The sequence below is a fragment of the Vanessa cardui genome, chromosome 11 (genome assembly GCF_905220365.1).
Source record: "Vanessa cardui chromosome 11, ilVanCard2.1, whole genome shotgun sequence".
Lineage (NCBI taxonomy): Eukaryota > Metazoa > Arthropoda > Insecta > Lepidoptera > Nymphalidae > Vanessa > Vanessa cardui.
In genome coordinates this window covers 4079806-4105275 of record NC_061133.1, presented here as the reverse complement: position 1 = coordinate 4105275, position 25470 = coordinate 4079806, and the positions used below count along the sequence as shown (strand labels likewise).

General features: G+C 32.7%; 5 protein-coding genes across 8 annotated transcripts in view; 2 read left to right on the top strand and 3 right to left on the bottom strand.

The window, feature by feature from the left end:
- On the bottom strand, positions 1-1380 carry LOC124533514. 2 transcript variants are annotated; one of them, XM_047108854.1, is made up of 4 exons: positions 1206-1380; positions 1058-1138; positions 821-957; positions 1-595 (listed from the first exon to the last, which is right to left on the bottom strand). In XM_047108854.1, the coding sequence occupies exons 1-4, from the start codon at positions 1246-1248 to the stop codon at positions 41-43; spliced, it is 816 nt and encodes a 271-aa protein (XP_046964810.1). In that variant the 5' UTR covers positions 1249-1380; the 3' UTR covers positions 1-40. The 2 variants fall into 2 exon arrangements, with proteins under 2 accessions (XP_046964810.1, XP_046964811.1); XM_047108855.1 differs by having other exon boundaries at positions 1352-1365.
- Positions 1381-1736: 356 nt separating this feature from the next.
- Positions 1737-4010, top strand: LOC124533513 (protein ALP1-like). The gene is made up of 2 exons (XM_047108853.1): positions 1737-3010; positions 3175-4010. The coding sequence occupies exons 1-2, from the start codon at positions 2734-2736 to the stop codon at positions 3978-3980; spliced, it is 1083 nt and encodes a 360-aa protein (XP_046964809.1). The 5' UTR covers positions 1737-2733; the 3' UTR covers positions 3981-4010.
- A 131-nt stretch (positions 4011-4141) lies between these two features.
- On the bottom strand, positions 4142-5715 carry LOC124533515. Its single transcript, XM_047108856.1, has 4 exons — positions 5427-5715; positions 5214-5312; positions 4997-5133; positions 4142-4663 (listed from the first exon to the last, which is right to left on the bottom strand). The coding sequence occupies exons 1-4, from the start codon at positions 5479-5481 to the stop codon at positions 4142-4144; spliced, it is 813 nt and encodes a 270-aa protein (XP_046964812.1). The 5' UTR covers positions 5482-5715.
- A 286-nt stretch (positions 5716-6001) lies between these two features.
- LOC124533790 (ATP-binding cassette sub-family F member 3) lies at positions 6002-19301 on the top strand. The gene is made up of 12 exons (XM_047109306.1): positions 6002-6196; positions 6398-6503; positions 6588-6756; positions 7138-7352; positions 8044-8307; positions 8898-9098; positions 9619-9801; positions 10593-10766; positions 12389-12563; positions 13618-13798; positions 16999-17219; positions 19003-19301. Exons 1-12 carry the CDS (start codon positions 6124-6126, stop codon positions 19156-19158), a joined length of 2118 nt encoding a protein of 705 aa, XP_046965262.1. The 5' UTR covers positions 6002-6123; the 3' UTR covers positions 19159-19301.
- Positions 19292-25470, bottom strand: part of LOC124533788 (cerebellar degeneration-related protein 2) — an 89203-nt gene continuing 83024 nt past the window's right edge. For all 3 annotated transcript variants that reach the window (XM_047109304.1, XM_047109303.1, XM_047109302.1), the window contains exons 2-6: positions 23799-23911; positions 23568-23716; positions 22860-23300; positions 22463-22631; positions 19292-21333 (exon numbers count right to left, since the gene is read on the bottom strand). In XM_047109304.1, coding sequence (XP_046965260.1) covers positions 19957-21333; positions 22463-22631; positions 22860-23300; positions 23568-23716; positions 23799-23911 — 2249 coding nt within the window. In that variant the 3' untranslated portion in view covers positions 19292-19956. The remainder of the gene's footprint in view (positions 21334-22462; positions 22632-22859; positions 23301-23567; positions 23717-23798; positions 23912-25470) is intronic.

The window sequence follows — 25470 nt, the reverse complement described above, 5'->3', positions numbered from 1 at the left end:
AATAAACCTGTTCTTATAAGTATCATAAAATTATCTATTATTATATAATTCTGTCTGCAAAGATTTGTTTAAGCATTTCACATTTTTCCCTTTCAATTAATAATAATCCATCTTGTTCTTGTTCTTTTAATTGTAACTTTCTTATCTCTATAGATTCTTTCATTTCTATTTCTTGTCTACGTAATTGCAAATCTTCTTCTTTTATCTTTAAGTTCCGTTCAAATAAAGCATCTTGCAGTAACTTATTCTGTTCCTGTCGTTTTAAATATTCGAGCCATTGTTTCTCTAAATTAATTTTACTTTGGGACCTCTCAGATTCAATCCTATTTGCCAGTCGTATTTTTCTAAGTTCAATCATTGCTTTACTTTCTGCATTATTTTTTATTGATGAGTCCTTCGTGTATGGTTGCTTACCATCTTTCTTTTTGTGTATCAAATCCGCAAGAGTAAATGTGTCACAATCCACATTATATTGTGCATATATACTATCCATTTCCTTGAAATATTTAAATTTCATATGATGGCCTGTATCAACACATTGCTTATATTTCTTTGTTAGCGCATTTATCTTCCATCTTACTTGATCCGAAGTCATCTACAACATATTAATTTTATGTGAACCAGTGTAATTAAAATATAATGCTGAATTTGTGAAGTGTTATTCGAAAAATACAACAACACTTAGTTGCTGTTTGGTAGTAAATATATGACAATAATATTAAGTACATTGTTATTATTCATAGTTTCTGCCATATCCAACTTGTATAAATATGTACTATATTTACTAAAATGTAACTTTAGATTTTAGTATTTATAGTACCTCAATATTGTAATCTTTTAAACTTTCAGATATTGCATTCCAAATTCTGGTTTTCTTTTTGGGTGTTTCCAACATTTCCAACTTATTTTCATATAATTTAAGAAGCGTTAAAGTAGCACTGTATGTCCAGACTGCGCCTAAAAATAAAATTTACAATAAACGTACATAAATTTCAAAACCGACTTCGAATATAAAAAGTAATATAGATAAATCACGATCACTTGTTGCCAAACATACTTGATTTCTCCACGTTATTAGATTTTTCGTGATCGCAGTTCATAGCTGTAATACATATTGCGTCCGTAGAAATTTGGTCGACTGTAAAAAGCTAGATTGTATTATAATATTATTTATTTCAAAAACTTTACATTTAGATAAATCCTACCGTCTTGTAAGATGTTATTTACATAAGAATCGCTTTCATTCATTTTAATATTTTGTATTAAGCGTAGAACCTTTGAACCTCATCATTAATAAATACTGTCAAATAATGTCAATAAATAAATATGTACTGTAAAAGATACAACGTACATGATAAATACAAACACAGTCACAGTGTTTTAGTTTTACTAACTCCTGTCTCCTAAGCGTCAGGATTGAAATTTAGAGGAGGGCTGCCAGCTTTTAGTAACTTAACTACCAAAATTGTGTATACAAATGCGTAATCTACTTTATAGAATTATATCGTAAAACAAAATTAAAGTAGGTATATTTATCTTATAAAAAAAATCATAAACGTCTATCTATCACTAAAGGTTTACGATTAAATATATTTTATGGTGAAACTTCTGATAATTATTATATTGTATATTATCTGATATTATATTGTAGTTAAAATAAGTGACAAGTATGTATTTTCTAGTACACTTCAAAGATATTATAATCTTGCGACTTTAATAAGTGTATAGACATAAGAATAAGACATATTGAGATAGGTACGTTTATTGCAATAGGTGGGCTTATGGCTAATTAGCCATATCTTCAAAGACAACCTAATGCAGGATTCTCGGCTAATGGAAAGTGTTTACCACGGCCCATGAACATTTGAATACCGGCCTGCAGGTGTGCTGCCGGCTGTAGAAATAGAAATGTGTACGATCTTGTTCAAAAAAACTGAATGTGGTAGCTGGTTCCTGTGGTTGTGCGAAGCAGGAAATGCCTTTAGAAATCGCGCCGTCATGGTTTTTCGGACATTTAGGTGGTGTGGATGAAACTTGAAAATCCAACGTGATGTCCGAAAGTGAATTTTAGCGACCGGCATTGATCTAAGCCAAGCATCGGAACATTATTCGTAGCTAGATACTTATTTATACGATAATTAAAAAAGATGCATAGTGATCCAACATCTTTACGAGCAGCCAAAGATTAAGTAGAGCCACTCTTCTATGAATAGATGGATCTGGCACTGGGAACACCCGTCAGCAGAATCAGAAGTAGTACTGGATTTGAGGTTGAATTCACACTTTGTAGGTATAGTTAATACTTGTAGCAAGTCTTTTAACTGCCAATAAATTGTCATTAAGGTATAATAAAAAAAAATTGTCTTTATTTAGGGTAAAATAATACACATATCCTTTCATTTGTAGGCCTAGTATAGGCTTAGCCCACAATAGTATAGACTACTGTGGATTGTGTGCTCTAGCCCATACTATATTCATAACTTTATTAAAAATTTGATTCATCAGAATGTCACTGTTAAATGTTAACCAGTCATAAGAATAATTGGACAACTAAACCCCAACATTTCGTATTAGATGTATTGGTAACATTGTGCAAAATGTCAGATGGAATATAAAAATATTTACATTTACCAATCAAAATATTTTCTTATTTTCAAGTTAGAACTAAAGTTATTTAAATGGATACAAATAATGTATTAGGCCATAAGTGGTAACTCAATAAACTTCTAAGGAATGGCTAATAAAAAACTTATACTGTTTCTGGCTGAAACCTTGCCTGATAGCAGTAATGATAGTGATTCTAGTAGTTGGAGTGATATATGCGGCATAGGATCAGAATTTTCGGAAGATGAAGATGAAGAAGACAGATTATTTTTTCCACTTATGCAATATTTAGTTAGATTAAGAAGAAATCGCGTCGATGATTACTTGCATATAGTAGATTCTTGGACAGATACTGAATTTAAAAATCGTTTGAGGATATCGAGAAAAACAGCTTATCGCCTTATTGGTAAATAAAAATTATATTATAGATGTAATTAAATTAAATTTCGATTGAACAAAATATAGCATTTTATTTACACTTTCGCTTATTACTACTTTTTACGTCTTTCAATTTTTTTTATATATATTTAGTACAGTGATATTATTAAAAAACACAATAATTTATTACAGATGATTTGGAGAAATCAGGATTTATAGCACAGCATAAATTTGGATTAAAACCTTTGGAACCAAAACTATGTTTTTATATATTTTTGTCTTTCATAGCCAACACAGAGCCCCTTACTCCTATAGCATCAAGATTTGATATATCAATATCTTCAACATTTCGTGTAATAAGAAGGGTAGTGGCATGGGTATTAACAAAATTAAATGAGGCTATAAAATGGCCACAAGACTATAATGATATGAGAACAATATGCGATAATTTTCAAGGAAAAACGGGTATATCTAATATGTTAGGAGTAATTGACTGTACCCATGTAAGAATAGAGAAACCAAAAAATGCAAGAGAGTATTGTAATCCAAAAGGATATTTTTCTATCATTTTGCAAGTTACAATTGATTCTAATTTATGCTTTACAAATATTTACTGTGGAGAACCAGGATCATCAAACTGTACAAGAGTTTTAAAGAAGTCTCCATTGTATCATACAGCAACTCAAAACAGGAATGCTCTATTTCCTCATAATACATTTCTAGTTGGGCACTCTGGATATCCATCTTTGCCATGGTTGGTACCTCCATTTAGAGAAAACAAAAGATTAACAATTGAACAAAGGGAGTTTAATGCACTTCATGCAGCTACTCGCAAATTGAGCGATAAAGCTTTCACCACCTTAAAAAATAGATTTAGAAGGGTAAAATTATTTACAGTTTATAGAAATATAGCCTTCATTACAGACACAATTGTAGCTGCTTGTATATTACATAATTATTGCCTGAAAGAAAATGATCACTTAGAAGACAATGAATAGAGCACAAATAAATTGATATAACAAAAATGACTTCATTATAATTACTTAAAGACTAGACTTAAACCTATATCTGGCCCAGCCAAAATAAAGTATGCATTTTTAATAAGCACTGTACACTAATTCATATTGCTCATATAAATTTGTATTTTTATTGAAGTGAATCATTGATCTGCTAATAATTTTCGTAACAATGCACATTTTTCTCTTTCAATTTTCAAGAATTCCTCTTGTTTCTTTTCTTTTAATTGTAACTTTCTTAAAGCTATTGACTGTTTTATTTCTAATTCTTTTTTTTTTAATTGAAGTTCCTCTTCTTTTAATCTTAAACTTCTTTCATATCTTTCATCTCTAATTAGCTTTTGTTCCTCTTGCCGCCTTATATATTCTATCCATTGTTTATCTAGCTCTACTTTGGCCCGTCTTTCTGCTCGAAGTTTTCTAAAAGGTGTTGAGTTTTTAAAAGACATCTTCCTATTTATAACTCTTTGATCCTTGTCAGTTTCTTGACCTTGCATGACACCCGATGCCAGCCTATATGTCCCATTGTCTTCACTGTATCTTCCAAGTATTTGATGCATTTCATTGAAATATTTAAATGCCATAGACCCTTGACCATTATCAATACAATCTTTGTATTTTTTTGTAAGTGCATTAATTTTCCATCTCACCTGATCTGGTGTTACCTAAAATTTTATGTTCATAAAAATAAAAGTAATCAATACTGGCCACGGGACTAAGAAAAATAATCTTTGATCTTAAATAAATGTTATATAACTGGTTGAGATCTTATAGAATAGACAATTTAATATGGATTCAGAAAACTATACATGGTTACTTAGCAAGTGATCTACTATGGAAGTATAATTAAAATTGATTAAAGTTGTTTAGTGTAATTGTGTTATAAATATACTCATTAGTAAAGACTGTTTGCAGTAATATAGCAGAGGTAGTAGCAATCCTTTTATTCCACTAGGATATAAATATTGCTATTTGAAAATTTAAATTAATATACAAACCTCTATGTGGAAAGATTTTAGTTCTTCTGCCATCGAAGTCCACATCTTTGATTTCTTTTTAGGATTATCCAGCATATTTAGTTTGGTTTCATATAAATTTAAAAGCATTAGTGTGGCATTCTTCGTCCAAATAATATCTAAAATGGAGAATTAATATTTTATACCAATTTTTTATTTAATATTTTTACAAATATAAATATAGTATTTTGTTACATACTTTGTTTACTGGTTTCATTTGTTTCTATTTCCTCCTGATTAACTTGATGACCATTGAGATTATAGCTGGTCAAACTAATATTTTGTTTGTATGGTGAAGCTAAAGAAAAAAAAAACAAATTTCAATTACTATATTTTTTTATATTTTTCGATAATCAATTGATCCGACCACAAGATACAATTATTATTATAATGCGTTACAACACTCACTTACATTGATTATCTAAAATAGCCAAAACGGCGACATTGTTGTCTATATTTTCATCCATATTTTATAATTATCAATAATCATATATGTATTAAAATTATAGTGTTATTACTCTATCAACATTTCTTGCATATTAAAAATGTAAAATAAAAGATATAATTTATTTCAAATTTACTCAAAAACATTGTTTTAATGTCCTATTTCCATTATTAAAGGTTTATTTGATTTTTTCTACTTGAAAATCCAAATAGAAATAAAATAACATACATATTTTATGATTTTGAGTTTTGACAAAAACAATATTATGTCAAAGTCAAATTTAAATTGTCAATAATCAAAATCATAAAGTAGAAACCTGAATTAGTGTGGTTGCTGCGAGAGTTCAAATGCTCAGCAAGAATCGATTTTCAAGACTTTGAAATGATTCATGCAAATATCATTATTTTAGTAAAAATAACATAAGTAGTTTCATAATTTTAATACTCATTCATTGGTTTGTCCCATTTTATTTTTATTATTAATAATATGTACAGATCGGAATTTGGCTAAAAAATGAAAAGGCTAAAGACTAGTGACGGCACTAGTCTTTAGCCTTTTCATTGACGTTGGTTGACGTGCTATCGGCTTTACAATTATTTTTTTATAAATAAATGATAAATATAATTGTTTTCTCTTGGTTATAACCAAGTAAGTTCTGGTAATAATGGCTAACTGTGGTGATTTTATTAAAAGTCAGTTTCCATTGATGGATGAAGAATTGAAGAAATATGTTGAAGGTATGGATTGAAAGGTTATAAATCTGTGTAATGTTATTTTTTATTGCTCGACAACCTTTATACGAGCTAGGGATGAAATGTATTGATTTAACAATTTTTATTTTTTGTACTTAATGGAATTCATAATACCAAACTTATATTGTATCATTTACATTTTTATATATTAATAATTATATTTTTCGTATTTATTATATTATACAGACATATTGGACAATAGTGCTGGTGAATTTGAGGATTGCGAAGAAGTTTTTGAAGCAGTAGGGGAAGTTTTACAAGGAATTTCAGAAAAATCAGAAGAAGATATCAGGTAGATATTAATGCAATTGTTCAAAAATAAGTATTCAAATGTAATAGGTATTTAATCAATTCAATCAAAATATCTTTTGTGCAGAGAAATATGTGAGCAACTATTAGGTATGCTTCAACCTGAGAAGACAAACACTTCCAATGGGCCAAGGAAAATATTAAACCAACCTATTCATATGGCATCAATGACAACTAATGTGACAGAAACAGATGATGTGAAAAGTATTTGGTTACCAACAAGAGATGAAGCCTTGGTAAGTTTAATTGTTGTTTGTTGCTGACCATTAGCAAATAATTTATAAACTTTCTGGGTCAGTAAACCCTTATAGAAGTTTTAATAAGTATAATGTTGAATTTGTTATCTCTTTTTTCTTAAAAACTTAAGATTTTAAATTTCTTAAAAGTTAAATTTGCCGACCTTTTTTAATCTCAATTAAAATTAATTTTAATATAAATAAATAATATAAATAATAAATGGTATAATTCAATTGTTGGCTACATTCATATTTAGGCAAATAATGTTAGACAGATTATTTATTTTCTTGTATTTTATTCAAACACTAATAAAAAACAAAAATGAAAACGAAAAAGTGATTTGATTATAACAAAAGTATAATTTTATGTTTTCATTCTAGAAAGTTGATGCTAAAAAATTAGAGAAAGCCGAAGCAAAATTGCAACAAAAACAACAAAAGCAAAAGGACTCCAAACTTCCTGTAGCAGCACCAGTGTTACAAACTGCAACAGCATCACAAGTTACTTCAAAGAAAGATAGTAAACTTGAAGCTAAAGGCACTAACAGAACTCAGGATATAAGGATAGAAAACTTTGATATTGCATATGGCGACAGGTAAGGCTGACTTTGTTGCATTCTGCTTTGCTAGTTTACCTTGATTTTGTATGCAGCAAAACAAGTAAATTGATATGTTAATGATCTGGTGTTAATTTAATCTAAAATTAATAATGTTTTGCCGTATTAATGAATAGCTAAGTTAGCAGTGCTGAGATTCCTTGATTGTGTATAAACATTTTGTATTGATTTATTAAACTCGGAGGAGAGTGTTAGAGTTAGTTCAAAATTTTGTGTAGTAAATAGGAGAACTTTGGCTGCTAGTGACAGTTAGTTGCCTTAGCTGGTGTTTATTATGCTTGTACTTATATACAAGCTAACCAAGTCATACAATTCTGCCCTTTATTTTTAATGCCAGCAAAATATCTCTTAAGTTTTAAGCCTTGCCTACAGAAAGTTCTATATTAGTATGAACATCCAAAGCTAACCAGCTAACAAGTTCTTACTCTATTAGACTAGGCAATATGAATAGTGAAGGTGAGTGATGATGCATAATCCACAGGCCACTTGCCTTTAAACCACATCTGATAAGTGTTCAGAGTTTCGCTCTGCCACATGATTGACACGAAACCATGCTCAGTATACTCTTTATAACTGTTTTGGTAAAAATACCTAGAGTAAAAACATGTAGATATTAATTTGCTACAAATTTAGATGTGCTGTTTGTTTATGTAGTCTTTTCTCGTTTCAGAGTATTATTACAGGGTGCAGATCTGGTTCTTGCATTTGGAAGACGCTATGGCTTAGTGGGCCGTAACGGTTTAGGCAAAACAACATTACTTCGTATGATATCCAGCAAACAATTAAAAATACCTTCACATATTTCGATACTACATGTAGAACAAGAAGTTGTTGGTGATGAAACGATAGCTCTGCAGAGTGTTCTAGAATGTGATACTGTTAGAGAGAATTTGTTGAGGAGAGAGAAAGAGATCACAGCTGCTATAAATAATGGGTGAGATACTATAGTGTTTATAACTGAAATTATATTACAGTGAAACCTGATTAAGTGAAACTTGAAGGGACCTGCAATATTGTTTCACTTATTATCTTATTAGAGGTATCTTATTAGAGGTATTCTACTAACCCAGTGTGTCAGATACCCAGGTATAAATAAATACCTGTCTCAGATATAAAGGTGCGCTTTGATATTTTGCAAATAAACACCTTTATAGCAGTAAAGCAAAACTAAAACTTGGAGTCATTGATACCTTAAATGACATCCATAGATAGTTAAGTGCGGATTTTGCGGGTAGAAAAAGAATAAGTTAGTAAAAATACAAAACAATGTTATCTCAGTTACAGAAGTTGCTTCGTCCCACTAACAGAGGTAATTCAATGCTAAAGTGATGGGACCGCGGCATGAGCTCCAGTTATGGAGGTATATCACTTATCCAGGTCCCACTTAACCAAGTTTCACTGTATATGTTCTCAAATTTTTAATACTTGAAGTGCTGTTTCAGCATCTAAAAAAATTTTAGCACACTAATGCATATATTGATTTGTCTAGTCATCTAAAGAAGATATAAATTCCTTTTTCATCAGATCAACGGACACATACCTTTCAACAGAGTTAAGTGAAGTATATGCACAATTAGAAAATATAGAAGCAGACAAAGCTCCGGCGCGCGCTTCGATTATTCTCAGCGGTTTAGGATTCACACCAGAAATGCAGGGCCGTGCCACTAAAACATTTTCCGGAGGTTGGAGAATGAGATTGGCTTTGGCGAGAGCTCTGTTTTCAAAGTGAGTAAACTACACAGTAAACCACACATAAATAATGACTTATAACTAACTAATAAAAGATATTTGTTAATTTATATTATTAATTTATTTTATTGTTAATTTATCTGACGACCTCCATGGTCGAGTAGTGTGTACACCGGTTTTCATGGGTACGCCACTCTGAGGTCCCGGGTTCGATTCCCGGCCGAGTCGATGTAGATTACACATTAGTTTTCTATGTTGTCTTAGGTCTGGGTGTTTGTGGTACCGTCGTTACTTCTGATTTCCATAACACAAGTGCTTCAGCTACTTACATTGGGATCAGAGTAATATATGTGATGTTGTCTCATATTTATATTTATATTTATATTTATATTTATATTTATATTTATATTTATATTTATATTTATATTTATATTTATATTTATATTTATATTTATATTTATATTTATATTTATATTTATATTTATATTTATATTTATATTTATATTTATATTTATAAATATTATTTTTTTCAAGTATTTTCTTTCTCTTCTTTCAGACCTGACCTTCTGTTACTTGACGAACCCACTAACATGTTGGATATAAAAGCGATCATCTGGTTAGAGAATTATCTACAAAACTGGCCGACGACTTTACTTGTCGTTTCTCACGACAGGAACTTTTTGGATACCGTACCTACAGATATAATGCATTTACATACACAAAGGATCGATACATACAGGTAACTGAACTGAAGAATTTTGTTATTAGTCTAACTTCGGAGATCTAGAGTATTATAAACTTATAATATTAAATATATGAAATTAGTTTTCCATCAGATCAGTAGTTTTTACCTCAATCTGGGAGCAATTTTTACTTCTATCATAACTAACAAAGGCAAAATTCATAATTGCAACCAGTAATACAAGTAAAATTTTTCTAAATTTTCAAATCAGAGCTTGTCTGATTTTCCTTTCTTAAACATGCCCCGTTAAATCGCCTGGAATTGGTTACATAACGATAGTACTGAGACAGTTTTTGGAAGTTTTATCTGTATATTTACCAACTGTGTATTGTGTATATTTACCAAATAACAGTACTCAGTATTGTTGTGTTCCGGTCTGAAGGGTGAGTGAGCCAGTGTAACTACAGGCACAAGGGACATAACATCTTGGTTCCCTAGGTTGGTGGCGCATTGACTATGTAAGGAATAGTTAATATTTCTTACAGCGTCATTGTCTATGGGTGATGGTGACCACTTACCATCAGGTGGCCCATATGCTCGTCCGTCAACCTATACCATAAAATATATATATGGTTTATGGTAATAAAATATGTAAATAATAAGATCTAATTTCGCTCAAGAACGATATTGTTGTAGTAAGTGAATTTGCTGAAAATCTTCTAGGAATTGCTAGCCACTCAAACACGACTTATACGGTAGTATTTAATAAATAATACAATATTAATATATATATATGACCAAAAGGCTTCGGACATGGTCACGTTGGGTAACAATATGACGTTTCCCAGGGGTAACTACGACCAGTTCCACAAGACGAAGACTGAGAAGCACAAGAATCAACAGCGCGAGTACGAGGCGCAGCAGCAGCACCGCGCGCACACGCAGGAGTTCATCGACCGCTTCAGATACAACGCGAACCGCGCCTCCTCCGTGCAGAGCAAGATCAAGATGCTCGAGAAGCTGTAAGTATATAGCTATAGTTACATAAGTTACATTATATGTTAGCGATAAGGCCGCCTCTTGTACATCTTTCATCTAACCGTGTATATGTGATTTATTTACTGGTGTACAATAAAGAGTATTTTGATTTTGATTTTTGATCAAGATGCTCGAGAAGGTGTAAGCATATAGCTATAGGAACATAAGGTTTATGGGAGCAAGATCAAGATGCTCGAGAAGCTGTAAGCATATAGCAGTAGGATGGTTTATGGAACACTGTTTGACGGACATATTCAGTACCCTACTAAAGTAATACAGGAGGCTGAGAAGTTTATGTGGATGCTCATTTTGTCGTATCACAAAATTAATGCCTCATGATTGAGCGTAAGAGATTCTAAGACTTATATAGGCAAGAAACACTTGGTTACAATACAAATAATTCTTAATACAGTATTCATATATGTAATAGGCTATTTGACAATACGAAAAATAAATTCTGAATTATTGTAATCACTGTATATTATGAGTTTAAAAATGGTTATTTACTAACGAAACTTGAAAATAATACTTAATTTATTCAAAAATCAATAAATAAAAACACATTTTTTCAAACGTTTGTCACTTGACACAGAACGCTCCTGATTGGCCGGGCTTATGATGAAGTCACTTTCTTGTAAACCTTGCTTTCCTACTATGTGTACCACAGATTAAATTACAGCGAAGTGACGTCACCGACCCCTTTGCAGAGCCATATTGTCCAGGTAGCGTTTTCGCGCGTTATTTAAAAATGGAATTTGTAATATGATATTTCTCGGCAAATATGTACTAGAAATAAAAACATCAACTTTTGCTGGGTTCTTTAACCTCTACTAAATAATATAAAATGGATTTTAAAAACTAGTCAAATAGCCTATTGTGAGGGATTAATTTTGTGATACGACTCAATAGGCTATTTGACTGGTTTTTAAAATCTCATAAAAAAAATATCATTCAAAATTCCATATTTAAATAACGCGCTACTTGGACAATATGGCGCTGCTATGGGGTCGGTGACGTCACTTTGCTGTATTTTAATCTGTGGTACCTATAGTAGAAAATCAACGTTTACAAGAAAGTGACTTCATCATAAGCCCGGCCAATCAGTAGCGTTTTGTGTCACGTGACAAACGTTTGGAAAAAATGCATTTTTATTTATGGATTTTTGAATAAATTACGTATTATTTTCAACTGTTATACTTAAAATATACACTGATTACAATAATACACAGTTTATTTTTCGCATTGTCAAATAGCCTATTGCGCATACGATATTCTAAGACTTATATAGGCAAGAAACACTTGTATAGAGAGTACCATGGATTGTCTTTATTTTAAAACAAAATCAAATAATTTTTATTACAGCATTCGTAAATTGTCATTTGTGTAATGTACAAATTTTATTTCTTTCTTTGTAACTTTAAATCTTTCTGTCTGTCTGAATCTGAATTGTTAGAAATGTACATGTTTGTTGTACAAACCTGTGCTGTAAATTCCAGGGGTACTTCAAAATAAATTTGATATTCCATACCTTTATTTTGCAAACAAGCCAGTTATCAATAACTATATAATGACGTAGTGAGTTTCACCAACAAAATTATAATTTCAGACCAGAGTTGAAACCAGTAGAGAAGGAAATAGACGTCGTGCTACGGTTTCCTGAGACTGAACCGCTCTCTCCCCCGATATTGCAACTGAACGAAGTTGGGTTCTACTATTCCAAGGACAGAGTCATATTCTCAAATGTCAATCTCGGAGCTACCCTGGAGTCTAGGATATGTATTGTGAGTACTTTTACATGGTTCTAAGTGGATGAAAATTTAAGGTAAAATAAAAATTGTTCGGACCTTTGCGAACTGTTACTGTTACTGTTACGACTATTTGTGGCTGATGGAAATTATTAGATAGACCTAAAAGTAAGTTAAATAATTTCTCAAAGTCAAAATTACTTAGAGCCTAATAACGTAAATAATAAGATCTAATTTCGCTCAAGAACGATATTTTTGTAGTAAGTGGATTTGCTGAAAATCTTCTAGGAATTGCCTTCTTTCAAAGTACGACTTATTCGAAGTACGACGACAATTAAGATTGCGTGTTTTAACATGCAAGCAACAAAGAATTGATAAAACAATTTATAGTTGTAAATTCAATGTATTGAATATAATGTTATCACTAGGAATGTGTTCAATATATCGAAACACATCTAACATCGGATGTCTTCAAAATATCAATGAAAATATAACTGTTTTCATTAAATCTAAAAAAAACTATGAATATAGTTCTGGTACAACAATGGGTTTCGAGTAAGATAATATTAAATACATGAACCATTTGCGCTGTCTCTCTTTAACTTTACAGTGAGAAAGAGATGAAGCGTATGTAACAGATTTGGTATCACAATAGTTTTATCTCTTTCTCACAAACCGTACAATGTTAAGTTAAACAAAAGAAGGATGAATCAAAAGAACATCAGAAATCTGATGTCAACATCGATATTTAAGCCATAAATACACAACCGATGTCACGAAAATCGCCCATGTTTAGTTATCAGATGCATAAATTATCATCATATATATCATATATATCATAAGCTATTTAAAGCTTGATTGATGGAATAAGATACTATCTTTAACCTATCTTAAAAAAAAAAACCTTTACCAGCCGTAGAACATCGACATTCTGTTACTATTTCATAACTTTTTTTCATACTTAACGGGGCATTAAGAAAGGAAAATCAGACAAGCTCTGCTCGTTCGCATAATATAAGGCAATAATGGCTTTTTTAATGTAATTAGTTTGATAAACTGGAATTGGTGTACTGACAATGTTTTTCAACAGGTCGGTGACAATGGCGCGGGAAAAACGACATTGTTGAAGATCATAATGGGTATACTGTCGCCCACTAACGGCATCCGCAGCGTGCACCGAGGGCTCAAGTTCGGATACTTCTCCCAGCATCACGTGGACCAGTTGGAAATGAATGTCAACTCCGTCGAGTTGCTACAGAAGAGCTATCCAGGTAACTTATTGAGGTCATTTATTACCAACACATTCATTACAGGCAGTCCTCGTATAGTACGACACAACTTAGATGTCGCATCGGCAAAATTCGAAAAACCGATCTCATCCGAATTTGGTACGCTATACCAAATTATCAATATTTATTTCTCATGCGAATATGATCTTTACACAAACGTAATAACTTGTAATATCATATGACCTAATATATTCATCAATTTGACGCGTCGATTTATATGCACTTGCTTTCTCTGACGTGCGTGAATCTATAGCGACGAATAGCGTCGAATGGCGCGATAGGGAGCTATTTCTATTGGTTGTGTAAATCGGCAGTAATCGGTTTTATCTTCAGTCCATTGCATTTTCCGATGCTACATCTAATTTGTGTCGTACTATACTTACGGCATGTTAGGTTCTCGTAATACGCGACGTAAATCGAAACGACGTAAGTCGAGACATATTAGTATGCTTGGTTTCTTTCTTCTTGCTATGAAACTTTGACCTCGCGACAAGTAAATCTCTATCTCTCCTATGCCGGAAATCGAAACAATTCACGTACGATTGAGGAATAGTGTCAAAACATTGTTGGACGTAACTTGAAACGACGCAAGTCGAAATGACGTAAGTCGAGGACTGCCTGTATTTAATCTTGCTAATCGATTGGTGATACTATAATGTTTATACAAAATAATATAAATGATTATTCCATCAATGCTGATATACATACTATTAATACAAGAAATAACAATAAACTTGTAACCCCCAGTTTCCGTTTGCATACGGTTAATAGAACGTTTTTGGGCAATGGTATACGCCATATATAATAAAATACCGGAAAATATAATCAATTTACCGTTTTCAATATTTAAAAAGATTATTAAGACTAAATTAATAAATAAATCATATTATTCATTACTAGTAAGAGTACTTTTTAGAAAGAAACGCCTGGAGTTGGCTCGGGTTCCATCATAGGACACTAATTACTGTAAATAACAGCATTGTAAATCTGTTTATTTGAAAAGAGCAAATGTGCGAGATTCTTGCCGTTTCTTCTCGCTAGAAGCTGCTTTCCGAAACGGTGGTAGTATTTAATTGTTGACGATTCAAAAATGCTTCATTGTGAAGTTTACTTGAAAAAATTGATTTGATTTGATTTTTGATTTAGTGACTCATTTGCAAAAATGACGTAGTTGACTTAGTGTTATAGCACGCACTGCGTTTTTTTGGATATTAAAGTCTTGAGAAAATAGTAATTGAGACTACAATTTAGGCCGGCAACCTGAAAAAACTATCGCATAGTAATATAACAATAATACCTATAAAACTATAACTTATCGACAAATAGGTTAATCCAAAAACTTACAATATTTTTGTATTTCAAATTTTTGTAGTTGTTGGTAAAATGGTAACTAATGATTACTTTTTTTATAGTTAAATTAGTAAAGTATCAACTTCTACCATACAAATGTATTACTTTAGCATATTTATACTGAGTTATTTTTAGTTGATTTATTTTTTATATTCTCAGCTTGTGTAAAAGAAAATATTGTAAAGTTATTGTTTAAGACGAATTATGATACAAAGTACTCAATAATATATGCACGATTGTTAATGGACAACATAATGATGTAAACTATCCTTGAAAGAAGAGGCCAGACCTTATATTTATGTACTTGACAGAACAATTATGTACATGGTATATAATTATGTATTGTAAGTACAATCAGAGTAAGAAAACCTTCATCAGTTTTCAATAGGCTATTTGACAATGCGAAAAATAAATTGTGAATTTTTGTATTCAGTGAAAGAGTTTAAAAATGGTTATTTACTAACGAAAGTTGAATATAATACTTAATTTATTCAATAATCAATAAATAAAAATGCATTTTTTCAAACGTTTGTCATGTGACACAAAACGCTCCTGATTGGCCGGGCTTATGATGAAGTCATTTACTTGTAAACCTTGCTTTTCTACTATACGTACCACAGATTAAAATACAGCAAAGTGACGTCACCGACCCCATTGCAGCGCCATATTGTCCAAGTAGCGTTTTCGCGCGTTATTTAAATATGGAATTTTTAATATGATATTTTTCGGCAAATGTGTACTAGAAATAAAAAAATCAACTTTTACTGGGTTCCTTAACCTCTACTAAATAATATAAAATGGATTTTAAAAATCAGTCAAATAGCCTATTTAATTCCTTAATCAATTCTTAAACTCTTAGTACCTTTTGAATCTAAACATCAAATCATTGTGACGCAATATGTCATTCTCAATAGGTAAAGCAGGTTTTATCGCTCATTCTGAGCACACGAAAATGGATCTTAAGGTGACGAATCTTTTCGTACTCCGACTGTATATAATGTAGTTGAAAGTACCTTACACGTTGGATACAATTAGATACTAATTTTATTAACCGACTTCATAGGCAGCTTATAAGGTAACTAGTAGTCATCCACGGCTTCATTCGCGTTTTAGGGTGTCGGTTGTTATGTTTAAATAAACTAGTATAAACGGATTTTAATCGCGTATATCAATTATTTTTAACATCCCGACGTTTCGAGCACTTTTAGCGCTCGTGGTAGACTGAAACGTCGGGATGTTAAAAATAATTATACGCGATTAAAATCCGTTTAAACTAGTTTTATGTCTATGTGTAATAATCGCGAAAATTTAAGAAAACATTACGGTTGTTATGTGTTTGGCAAAAAATAAGTCTTTTCTTGGAGTTCAAGTTTGCTTTACAAAATTTCATTGAATACGGTTCAGCGGTTTGGTCGTGAAAGAGCGAAAAACAGACAGACAGTTACTTTCGCATTTATAATATTAATATAGATTATTTACTATTATAATGTTTAAATAAAGAGCTGAGATGGCCCAGTGGTTAGAACACGTGCATCCTAACCGATGATTGCGGGTTCAAATCCAGGCAAGCACCATATATATGTGCTTAATTTGTGTTTGTAATTCATCTCGTGCTCGGCGGTGAAGGAAAACATCGTGAGGAAACCTGCATGTGTCTAATTTCATCGAAATTCTGCCACATGTGCATTCCACCAACCCGCATTGGAACAGCGTGGTGGAATATGTTCCAAACCCTCTCCTTAATGGGAGAGGAGTCCGTTACTCCAGCAGTGGGAAATTTACAGGCTGTTACTTTACTTTAAAGTTCTAATAAAATCTTTTGTTGAATACAGGTAAAACCATAGAAGAATACAGAAGACAGTTGGGTAGTTTCGGCGTCAGCGGCGACCTCGCGCTACAGACCATCGCCAGTCTGTCCGGAGGTCAGAAGTCGAGGGTCGCGTTTGCAACGATGTGTATGGGCAACCCCAACTTCCTGGTTCTTGACGAGCCCACTAATCACTTGGATATCGAGACGATAGAAGCTTTAGGAAAAGCGATCAATAAGTATACTGTGAGTATATCTAGAGATACTTTGACGCTTGACTTAATACATTGGTAGCTATATATACTCGTATATATATATTGGACGTTTAGTTTTATATTTTATAATCAATTACTAACAGTTTCTGAGATACCATTATAATATATTTTATTAAAAAGAGAGCTTTTAGAGTTAATAAAATATCTCGACTAAGTATTCATTGAGTATGATACTAGATACTGAAATTTGTTATCTTATCATTATTATTTTTTTTTGATGATGATGATAAAAGAGTGAATACTGATTTTCTTGACGGTATTTCTATCAACGTTACTAACAACTGGCTACCTACCTATATATTTTATCACCTGCTAGAGTAGTGTTTTAATTTTGATAACTGTTTCTCACTTAATATACGTCTGGAAGGAATAGGCTATTTGACTGGTTTTTAAAATCCATTTTATATTATGTAGTAGAAGTTAAGGAACCCAGTAAAAGTTTTATTTTTTTATTTCTAGTACATATTTGCCGAAAAATATCTTATTAAAAATTCTATATTTATAAAGCTCGCAAAAACGCTACTTGGACAATATGCCGCTGTAATGGGTCGGTGACATCACTTTCCTGTATTTTATTCTGTGGTACATATAGTAGAAAAGCAAAGTTTACAAGAAAGTGACTTCATCATAAGCCCGGCCAATCAGGAGCATTTTGCGACATGTGACAAACGTTTGAAAAAAAATATTTTTATTTATGGATCTTTGAATAAATTATTATTTTCAACTTTCGTTAGTAAATAACCATTTTTAAACTCATAATATACACTGATTACAATAATTCACAATTTATTTTTCGCATTGTCAAATAGCCTATTGTTTGTGGGGATAGGTCCTTATGTTATTCATAATGCATTTATATTCTGTACATCAATAGTGAATTGTTTAGGTTTCCTTATAGCTAAGATGGCCTAGTACCACGTATAAATAACGTTCTACTCGGAAACATGCAAATCTAATGCTTTAGCTATAGTGGTTCTATCTTATATTTATCCACACTGAGTGACCTGACTCAGAATTTTATATGCTTGTTTTGAATTTACAACTCATATTGTATGTCATATTGTAACTATTCAGTTTCTTGCCGGTTCTTCTCGGTAGAATCTACTTTCCGAATCGGTGGTAGCTTCACTTAATTGTAAAATGACGATTTAAAAGTGCTTGTAAAAGCCTATATGAATTAAGTTTATTTTGATTTGATCTGATTTTGGAAAACTGTTAGAGGTAGATGTGAACTGGATGAACTGCAACAGTTAGTATTGCGACGTTAACTGGTTGTTTAAAGTATATCGTTGAATGTAATTATGTCGGTTAAGTCCTTTCCAGGTAAAAGTAAAAGTAAAGTAACAGCCTGTAAATTTCCCACTGCTGGGCTAATGGCCTCCTCTCCCATTAAGGAGAGGGCTTGGAACATATTCCACCACGCTGTTCCAATGCGGGTTGATGAAATACACATATGGGAGAATTTCAATGAAATTATACACATGCAGGTTTCCTCACGATGTTTTCCTTCACCGCCGAGCATGAGATGAATTATAAACACAAATTAAGCACATATATATAGCTGTGCTTGTCTGGGCTTGAACCCGAAATCATCGATTAAGATGCACGCGTTCTAACCACTGGGCCATCTCGACATTGTGCTCGCTTTTGAAAAATGGTTGTATGAGATTTGAACTGTTGTTTATATCGTTAAATGTAATTATGTCGTTTAAGTCCTTTTCAGGTAAGAGGTATAATGTGTTGGTTTTCTACAGGGTGGAGTGATTCTCGTATCTCACGACGAGAGGTTAATACGAATGGTGTGCAAGGAGTTGTGGGTGTGTGGTGGCGGCTCGGTGGCCAGCATCGAGGGCGGTTTCGACGAGTACCGCAAGATCGTCGAGAGGGAACTCGAAGCCCAAAACAAATAGATGAATTCCACAATCTGCGACTGCTAATGTATAAAGTACCACTAAATTATAATTATGTATTATATGCGTCGTGTTGTCATTATTTAAATTAATTCGTTTATAGCCGTCGAGTAAAGGACGAATGATAAACTGATAATATTTAATGCAAATTTTTATTTCATACCTTCGACCTCTCTCCATCCTCATTAAATAAATTTCAGCATACAATTCCATAATGAATTGATGTACTCGCAGATACCATGGCAAATTATAAGTATAAAATTAACTTAAAGAAATATTTACAAATTAAAGTTCATAATTGAAATACATAATATAATACAATTAAAATAGTGACTGAAGTATTAACGGAATTAAGTTAAACGATAGAACTCATTCAATTAAAATTTTCAAGTATAAAATTCGAATGCAACTATTCAATTACATAATTATCATAATTTGCAAATGAAGCCATTATATACTTTCGTCTTTATATAAATGCATAATTATTTTATGAAGAACGTTACTCTATTTTGTTTCATCGGAGGGAGAGAATATGTTTGTTACAATACATCAATAAATTATTATCTTGGACTATTTTTGATGGGATATTGTAGTTTATATACGATAAATACACTATAGAATGAACTATATCAGAACGTATATGGCAACCAGTATTGGTTTCTGGTAAAAATTAAAAAGTAACGCTAGCAGATCACAAAACCTTTATAACTAAAATATGTCCAGTTGGCAAAGACAAATGGCGGTTGATCACTCGACTCTCGCGTGCTAGCGAGAGGGGGTCGATGGATAAAAACATGTTTATTGATGTTTCTTGCGCCTAGTTTTTGTTTTATCGGCGTTTCTTAGTACTTCAGCGTAGGAAAGCTCAAGCTTCCTCAATTTGTGGATCTCCTGAGATGCAGTGCTCTGTTTCATGTCCCAAGAATCAGTTTCCGAGTTCCAGCCTTGGTAGATCTTACCCGTCCTACCACTTACGCTGGGCGTCGGGGAGTTCAAGTTTCTGTTGTAGAACTGAAGGGTGGATCCGTTCCATTCAGTCTCAGATGTTCTTACGAGTGGGCTTACTTCGATGGGTCTATAGTCTCTCCTTTTCTTGTTGGAAGACTTCTGATAAATTATTTTAGGTGGCGATGGGAATACAGGTGAGTCAGCGCCTTGACGATCTTGGCTGTGTTTGCGGTTGCGATGTCTGGACTTCTTTCTAGTAGCTGCAATGTACTCTAGTGGTTGACGCACCAGCGGTGTCAAAACTCGTTCTTTCTCTTCTTCTTTTTCTCTCTCCTTATCTCTTTCGGTTTCCTTTGGCTTCTCGCTGATGCTCTCAACTACTGGTTTATTTTCTTTGTTATTTTCCACCTTGTTTTGTTTTGTTTCTTGTTTTTTCACCGGTTCAGGAATCGGTTGTTCCTTTTCTTTCAGCGTAGGTGTTTCTGGTGCGGTAATATCAGATACTGGAATCGATTGTTCAGACATGACAGACGACAATACGCTCTGTGTATCATCAGTAAGGTTGCCAGGAGGTTCTTCCGTGGCTGGGGTCACTGGTGGTACTTTTCCTGTTGTTGTATCATCAAGTAATGGAAGTTGTTCACCGTCGTCTTTATTTTCGGCAGCCTTTTTCAATATTGTGAATATTTCCTTAAATAGTTCTCGATATTCAGGCCTGTTTCGGAAACGACTGTCCATTGGGCTGACATCATCGTAAATACTGAAGCGATAGTCTTCACCATCTGCAATTGTACATAAGAAGGAGCCGGGTCTCTCACGTTCTGTCTGAGTGGCTTTATTGCTGGTTTCATCTGAAAAGCCAGAACTTGATGTTTCGGCTTCAGAAAAGTCCGGAGTTTGGATGATCTTCTTGCGAGATGTTGGCTCAACTTTCTTCTGACAATTATCTTTCTGAGCGTCTTCTCCGTGCCCACTCTCTTCGTCGGTGTCTTTGACACTAAATTGGCTGTAATCTCCAGATGTTTGCAGTTCATCTTGAAGCGAGATAGGTCCAGATTGAATTTGTGCGTTCGGCAACGAGTTTGGCTTATTCTTCCTAATGTTTTTCACCTGTGACAGTTGAACCTCAAGCAGAGCTTCGTACTTCTGCACCAGCTCTCTGTAAGGATTATCGTGACCATCTTCTTTGTTAGCCCATATGCCTTGGAGCAGTTTTTCCTTAGCATTCTGTAAGTAAATATTAAATGTTAAAAATATTCTTACAAGTACATAAACAGTATATAACCAGTTATAGCGAGTTAATGTTGAATTTAACATACACGATGGAATTACAAATGATGATTTAACACTGAAATGAAAATTGCAATGGAAGTTAAAGAAGTGTGAAAAGAATTGTTATTAAAAGTCAGAATAAAATACTTAATTTTTTTAAATTAAAATAAAGATAAAAGAAAATTATGTAAATAAAATGTATTCGAGTTATAGAGTTCATGGAAGTATTAATAAAACTTAACTTATTACCGAATTAAATTATTTATATTTTATTATATTGATAAAAACGAATTAGTCAAAAATACACCCATTACTCCACCATTTCGGACTTACAGTTAACAATCAACATAGCTGATAAAGCACACGTTAATGAGATATGCACACAATCACTGTAATGGCTAGATTAGTAATTAGTACAATCACAATGAATTATTAGTAAATCGTTAAATGTTATATGTGATTCGATTGGAAATAAATGGTTAACGAGAATTCCGAAGAATAATAGCCACCCTGATATTATGGAATGGATCGACTGCCTTCACCAATGACGTTACTGTGCATACTCTTAGTCTAATAACGTGTCAGTAATGGACGTACCTTCGACTACATGCGATATATCCAAAGAAAACTACTGCAAATGCGCTTCATAATGCATATGCAAAGCGTGATCAACAACATCAGGGGCAGTTGGAATAGTTTTGTCGCCTAGAAACGATCCAAATATTCGTATGAGATTTCAGAGGGGATATATCAACCCCGACGGATACTCTAGTGGTGGGTTGCATTTTCAAAGGCGAAATACTTTAAATAACTATGATTGGTGTTTGTTTTTTTCACGTGAAAATGAATAAGGTTGAAGTTTCATAAGTATTTTTAGTTATTATTAGTAAGGTTATCATTGCACATAATTGCGAGTTGTGAGTTAATACATTTAGTTAGAAATAATTTAACAAAATATACTACAAACAATAGAGTTCGGGTTAGAAAGAAATATATGTAAAAGAGGAGAAAGCTTGAGAAATAATGTTACATAGCTTAACATATAAGAAATAATGAAACATGCAAGCGAATGATAAGTACTTACGTCGAATTTGACAAGTTTATTGGTGACGTGATCGTCTCTTGGACTTTGCTGACCAGGGGTGAGAATGAGAGAACTGATGGCACTTCTGTCATCATCGTCACCATCAAGTATCGATGACATATCATCCCGCTCCATTCCTCTGAGACATCTGACGCAAAGCTGCCCTTGTCTGAAATATTTGTAAAAAAATTATGAGTAAAGTTCCCAATCTCAAAGTTTACTCGTTACATTTTTTGTACGTATCTGTCTAAATTACATTAAATGTGTTAAATTTACTTATAAAATTCATGTTTTTATATCTCGATTTGGTTGGTTTCATTACGATTAAAATTTAATTACAGTGTAAATGGTGATCTAATGTACCAAGATAATTATATTTTTTTAGACAAATCCTTACCTGACTTCTTCAAGGATTGAGAATTCTTCGTGCATCGATTTAGGCTCGTCATCTCTCTGATGCCAATTTCGAAGCTGTTCCTGCAGTCTATTGTTCTCTTGTATCACCGACGCCAACTGTTCTTCAAGCTCAGTCACCCTCCTCTGCTCTTGAGCGAATGCAACTTTATTTTCCCTTAACTCATCACTCAGCCTCAGTAAGTCTTCGTCTTCCTTTGTTAGCTCCGGAAGAGGCGCTATTGACTTTTGAGGTGTGATGTTAACGTTCTTGTTGTTGGTTATTGCTAACTCCGCCGGTTTTTGTTCTTTTTCTTTGGGCTTCTCATTTTCAGGCTTTCGTTCTGAGCGCCGCCGGACAATTTCCAATTGGGCATTCAAATCGTCCACAGTTTTTTGCAACTCTTCGCATTTGTTTTCTAAGCCTTCGATATTGCTGCATAAGCTAATAAAAGAAAGACATTTATTAACATTGGACTATTCAATTCTAATTGTCTATTATTGAAGGAAATTACGTTTCAACTTATATTTGTAATAAAAAAATATATATTAGACATCAATTACGTCTAACCAACGTATTTTATTTTGTTTAAAAATCTCTAATTTAGAAGTAAAAATAACTAATTCTGTTAATCATAATAAATCAAATAGCCTTATTGGCTAGAGAAAAATTCGAATGATGACTAGTTATATGTTACGGTAATAATCTCACGTCTTAATGTGCTTCTTGTCGGCGGAATGGTCGACGGCTAGCCTGTGGTTTGCGCGCTCCAAATCTTGAATGCTCACTTCCAGCTGTTCGTATATTCTCAGTCTTGAGTCGTTTACTTCGCGCAATGCTACGGTCTGCTTCGTTAGGTACTGAAATTTATATTTATATTGTTTATTGAATTCATGTTTATAAAATTAAAATTATAAACTTAACATTAGACTAGATACATACTTCGATTTCTTGTGTTTGATCTTCGATGACATTTTGGTGTTGACGTAACGCAGTTTCTAATTCCTTATTGCGTTCCAAAAGTGTCTTTCCAAGTTCAGCCGCTAACTGCAAATCTGTAACAACAATACCAACATAAATTCTGTGAAAGTATTAATATGACGACATAAATGCGGACGATACGACGGATAAAATTGACACTGCAATTATTTCATCGGACGATATCATCGCGCTGTAAAGTGTAGCGTCGCGGGCGGTGAAGCGATGAGATAATTGAAGTTGTTACAGATTAAAATGATATTCCATTTTATTTAAGTATTTGAGCAAGTAGATTTACGATGAAAAAGTGGATAATCATTATTAGTTGATCTAACGAAACTCGCTGAGTCACGTTCTACTAGTTTTCTGTATATACTATCGGTGATATTAGACTTTGCTTTACTTTGTCACTGGTTAAAATCTCGGTACCGTGAAAGGAGAGCAAGTTAAGTGCTTGCTATAGAATTAAAAATTAATACGTCAAGTTCAAGCTAAAATAAGGTCAATGTATCGAGCGTACTTTCTTAATTTATTCGATCGCAATGTCCAATTATAATGTTACAAATGAAATTACTCTACCAGCTATAAATGTGACTACAAAATTTGTTGAACAGAGAAACAGAGTTGAAGATAATATATAATGAAGTTAAATTTAACTGAGATTATCAATCTATTTTTTTTAATTAGAGCTTTATAATACGGTCACGTGATGATGACGTATATGATACGCAAGGCAAATTATAAGTTACGTTTTTACAACTACTTGTAATATACGTTCTAAGTAAAGACAAATGAATAAAAAATGTTTATATTCACATTGAAGGCTAAACAAGATTTCTGTGGCATTACAAGTTATTTGGTTAATTAAAGTATTTTTTTAATTAAACTATGTTTTTGCGATATTATTTTTGATTTTGAACCTCTCATACGTAGGTACCTACTTTTTGCAACCTTTTTTTTAAACAGGAAACATCTTAAGTAGGTTAAGCCCGTTTAAAACCGAATACAACCGCAGGTATTACAATGGTGGTTAAAAGTCTCAAGCTTTTGGTTAAACGTAATAATTGTTATATTATGATAATAACGTGGAAGTAATATGAAGTTTGTATAATATCTGTAATTTTCTTACGCTCTAAATATTGACCATTAATGGTTTTTTTTCTTTTTCAAAAACATGTTTTGATACATAATGAGATAACCAGCAGTTAACGTGCACCTAAGACGCCGACATTCTTCAGTCACGCATTATTAACACATGAATACATAATAATTATCTAATTACGTAAATCCATACACGATTACTTCTTAGCCTTTATATGAAAGAAACTAATTAGAAATAGTGTTTTGTAATAAACTAATTGGTTTACACATATTTCATTGAATATAATAAAAGGTCTCCAGTTTTAGAACAATCATAACCAGACATATGAATGTCCTCGTACAAAAAAGCTCTTGTTGGGTCAGCTTGTAAAGACGAAATTTGATATAGAGGCCACGGGTTCTAATAGCAGGTCTGACCTTTATTAATAACTAAATAGACGATATACAAATAACATTAAAAAAAAAACAGAATTTTTCTCTGGGCGAAAAATGAGTCAGCCTTTCTGTCAAGTTGTGGTTACCTTCAAGTTTAAGG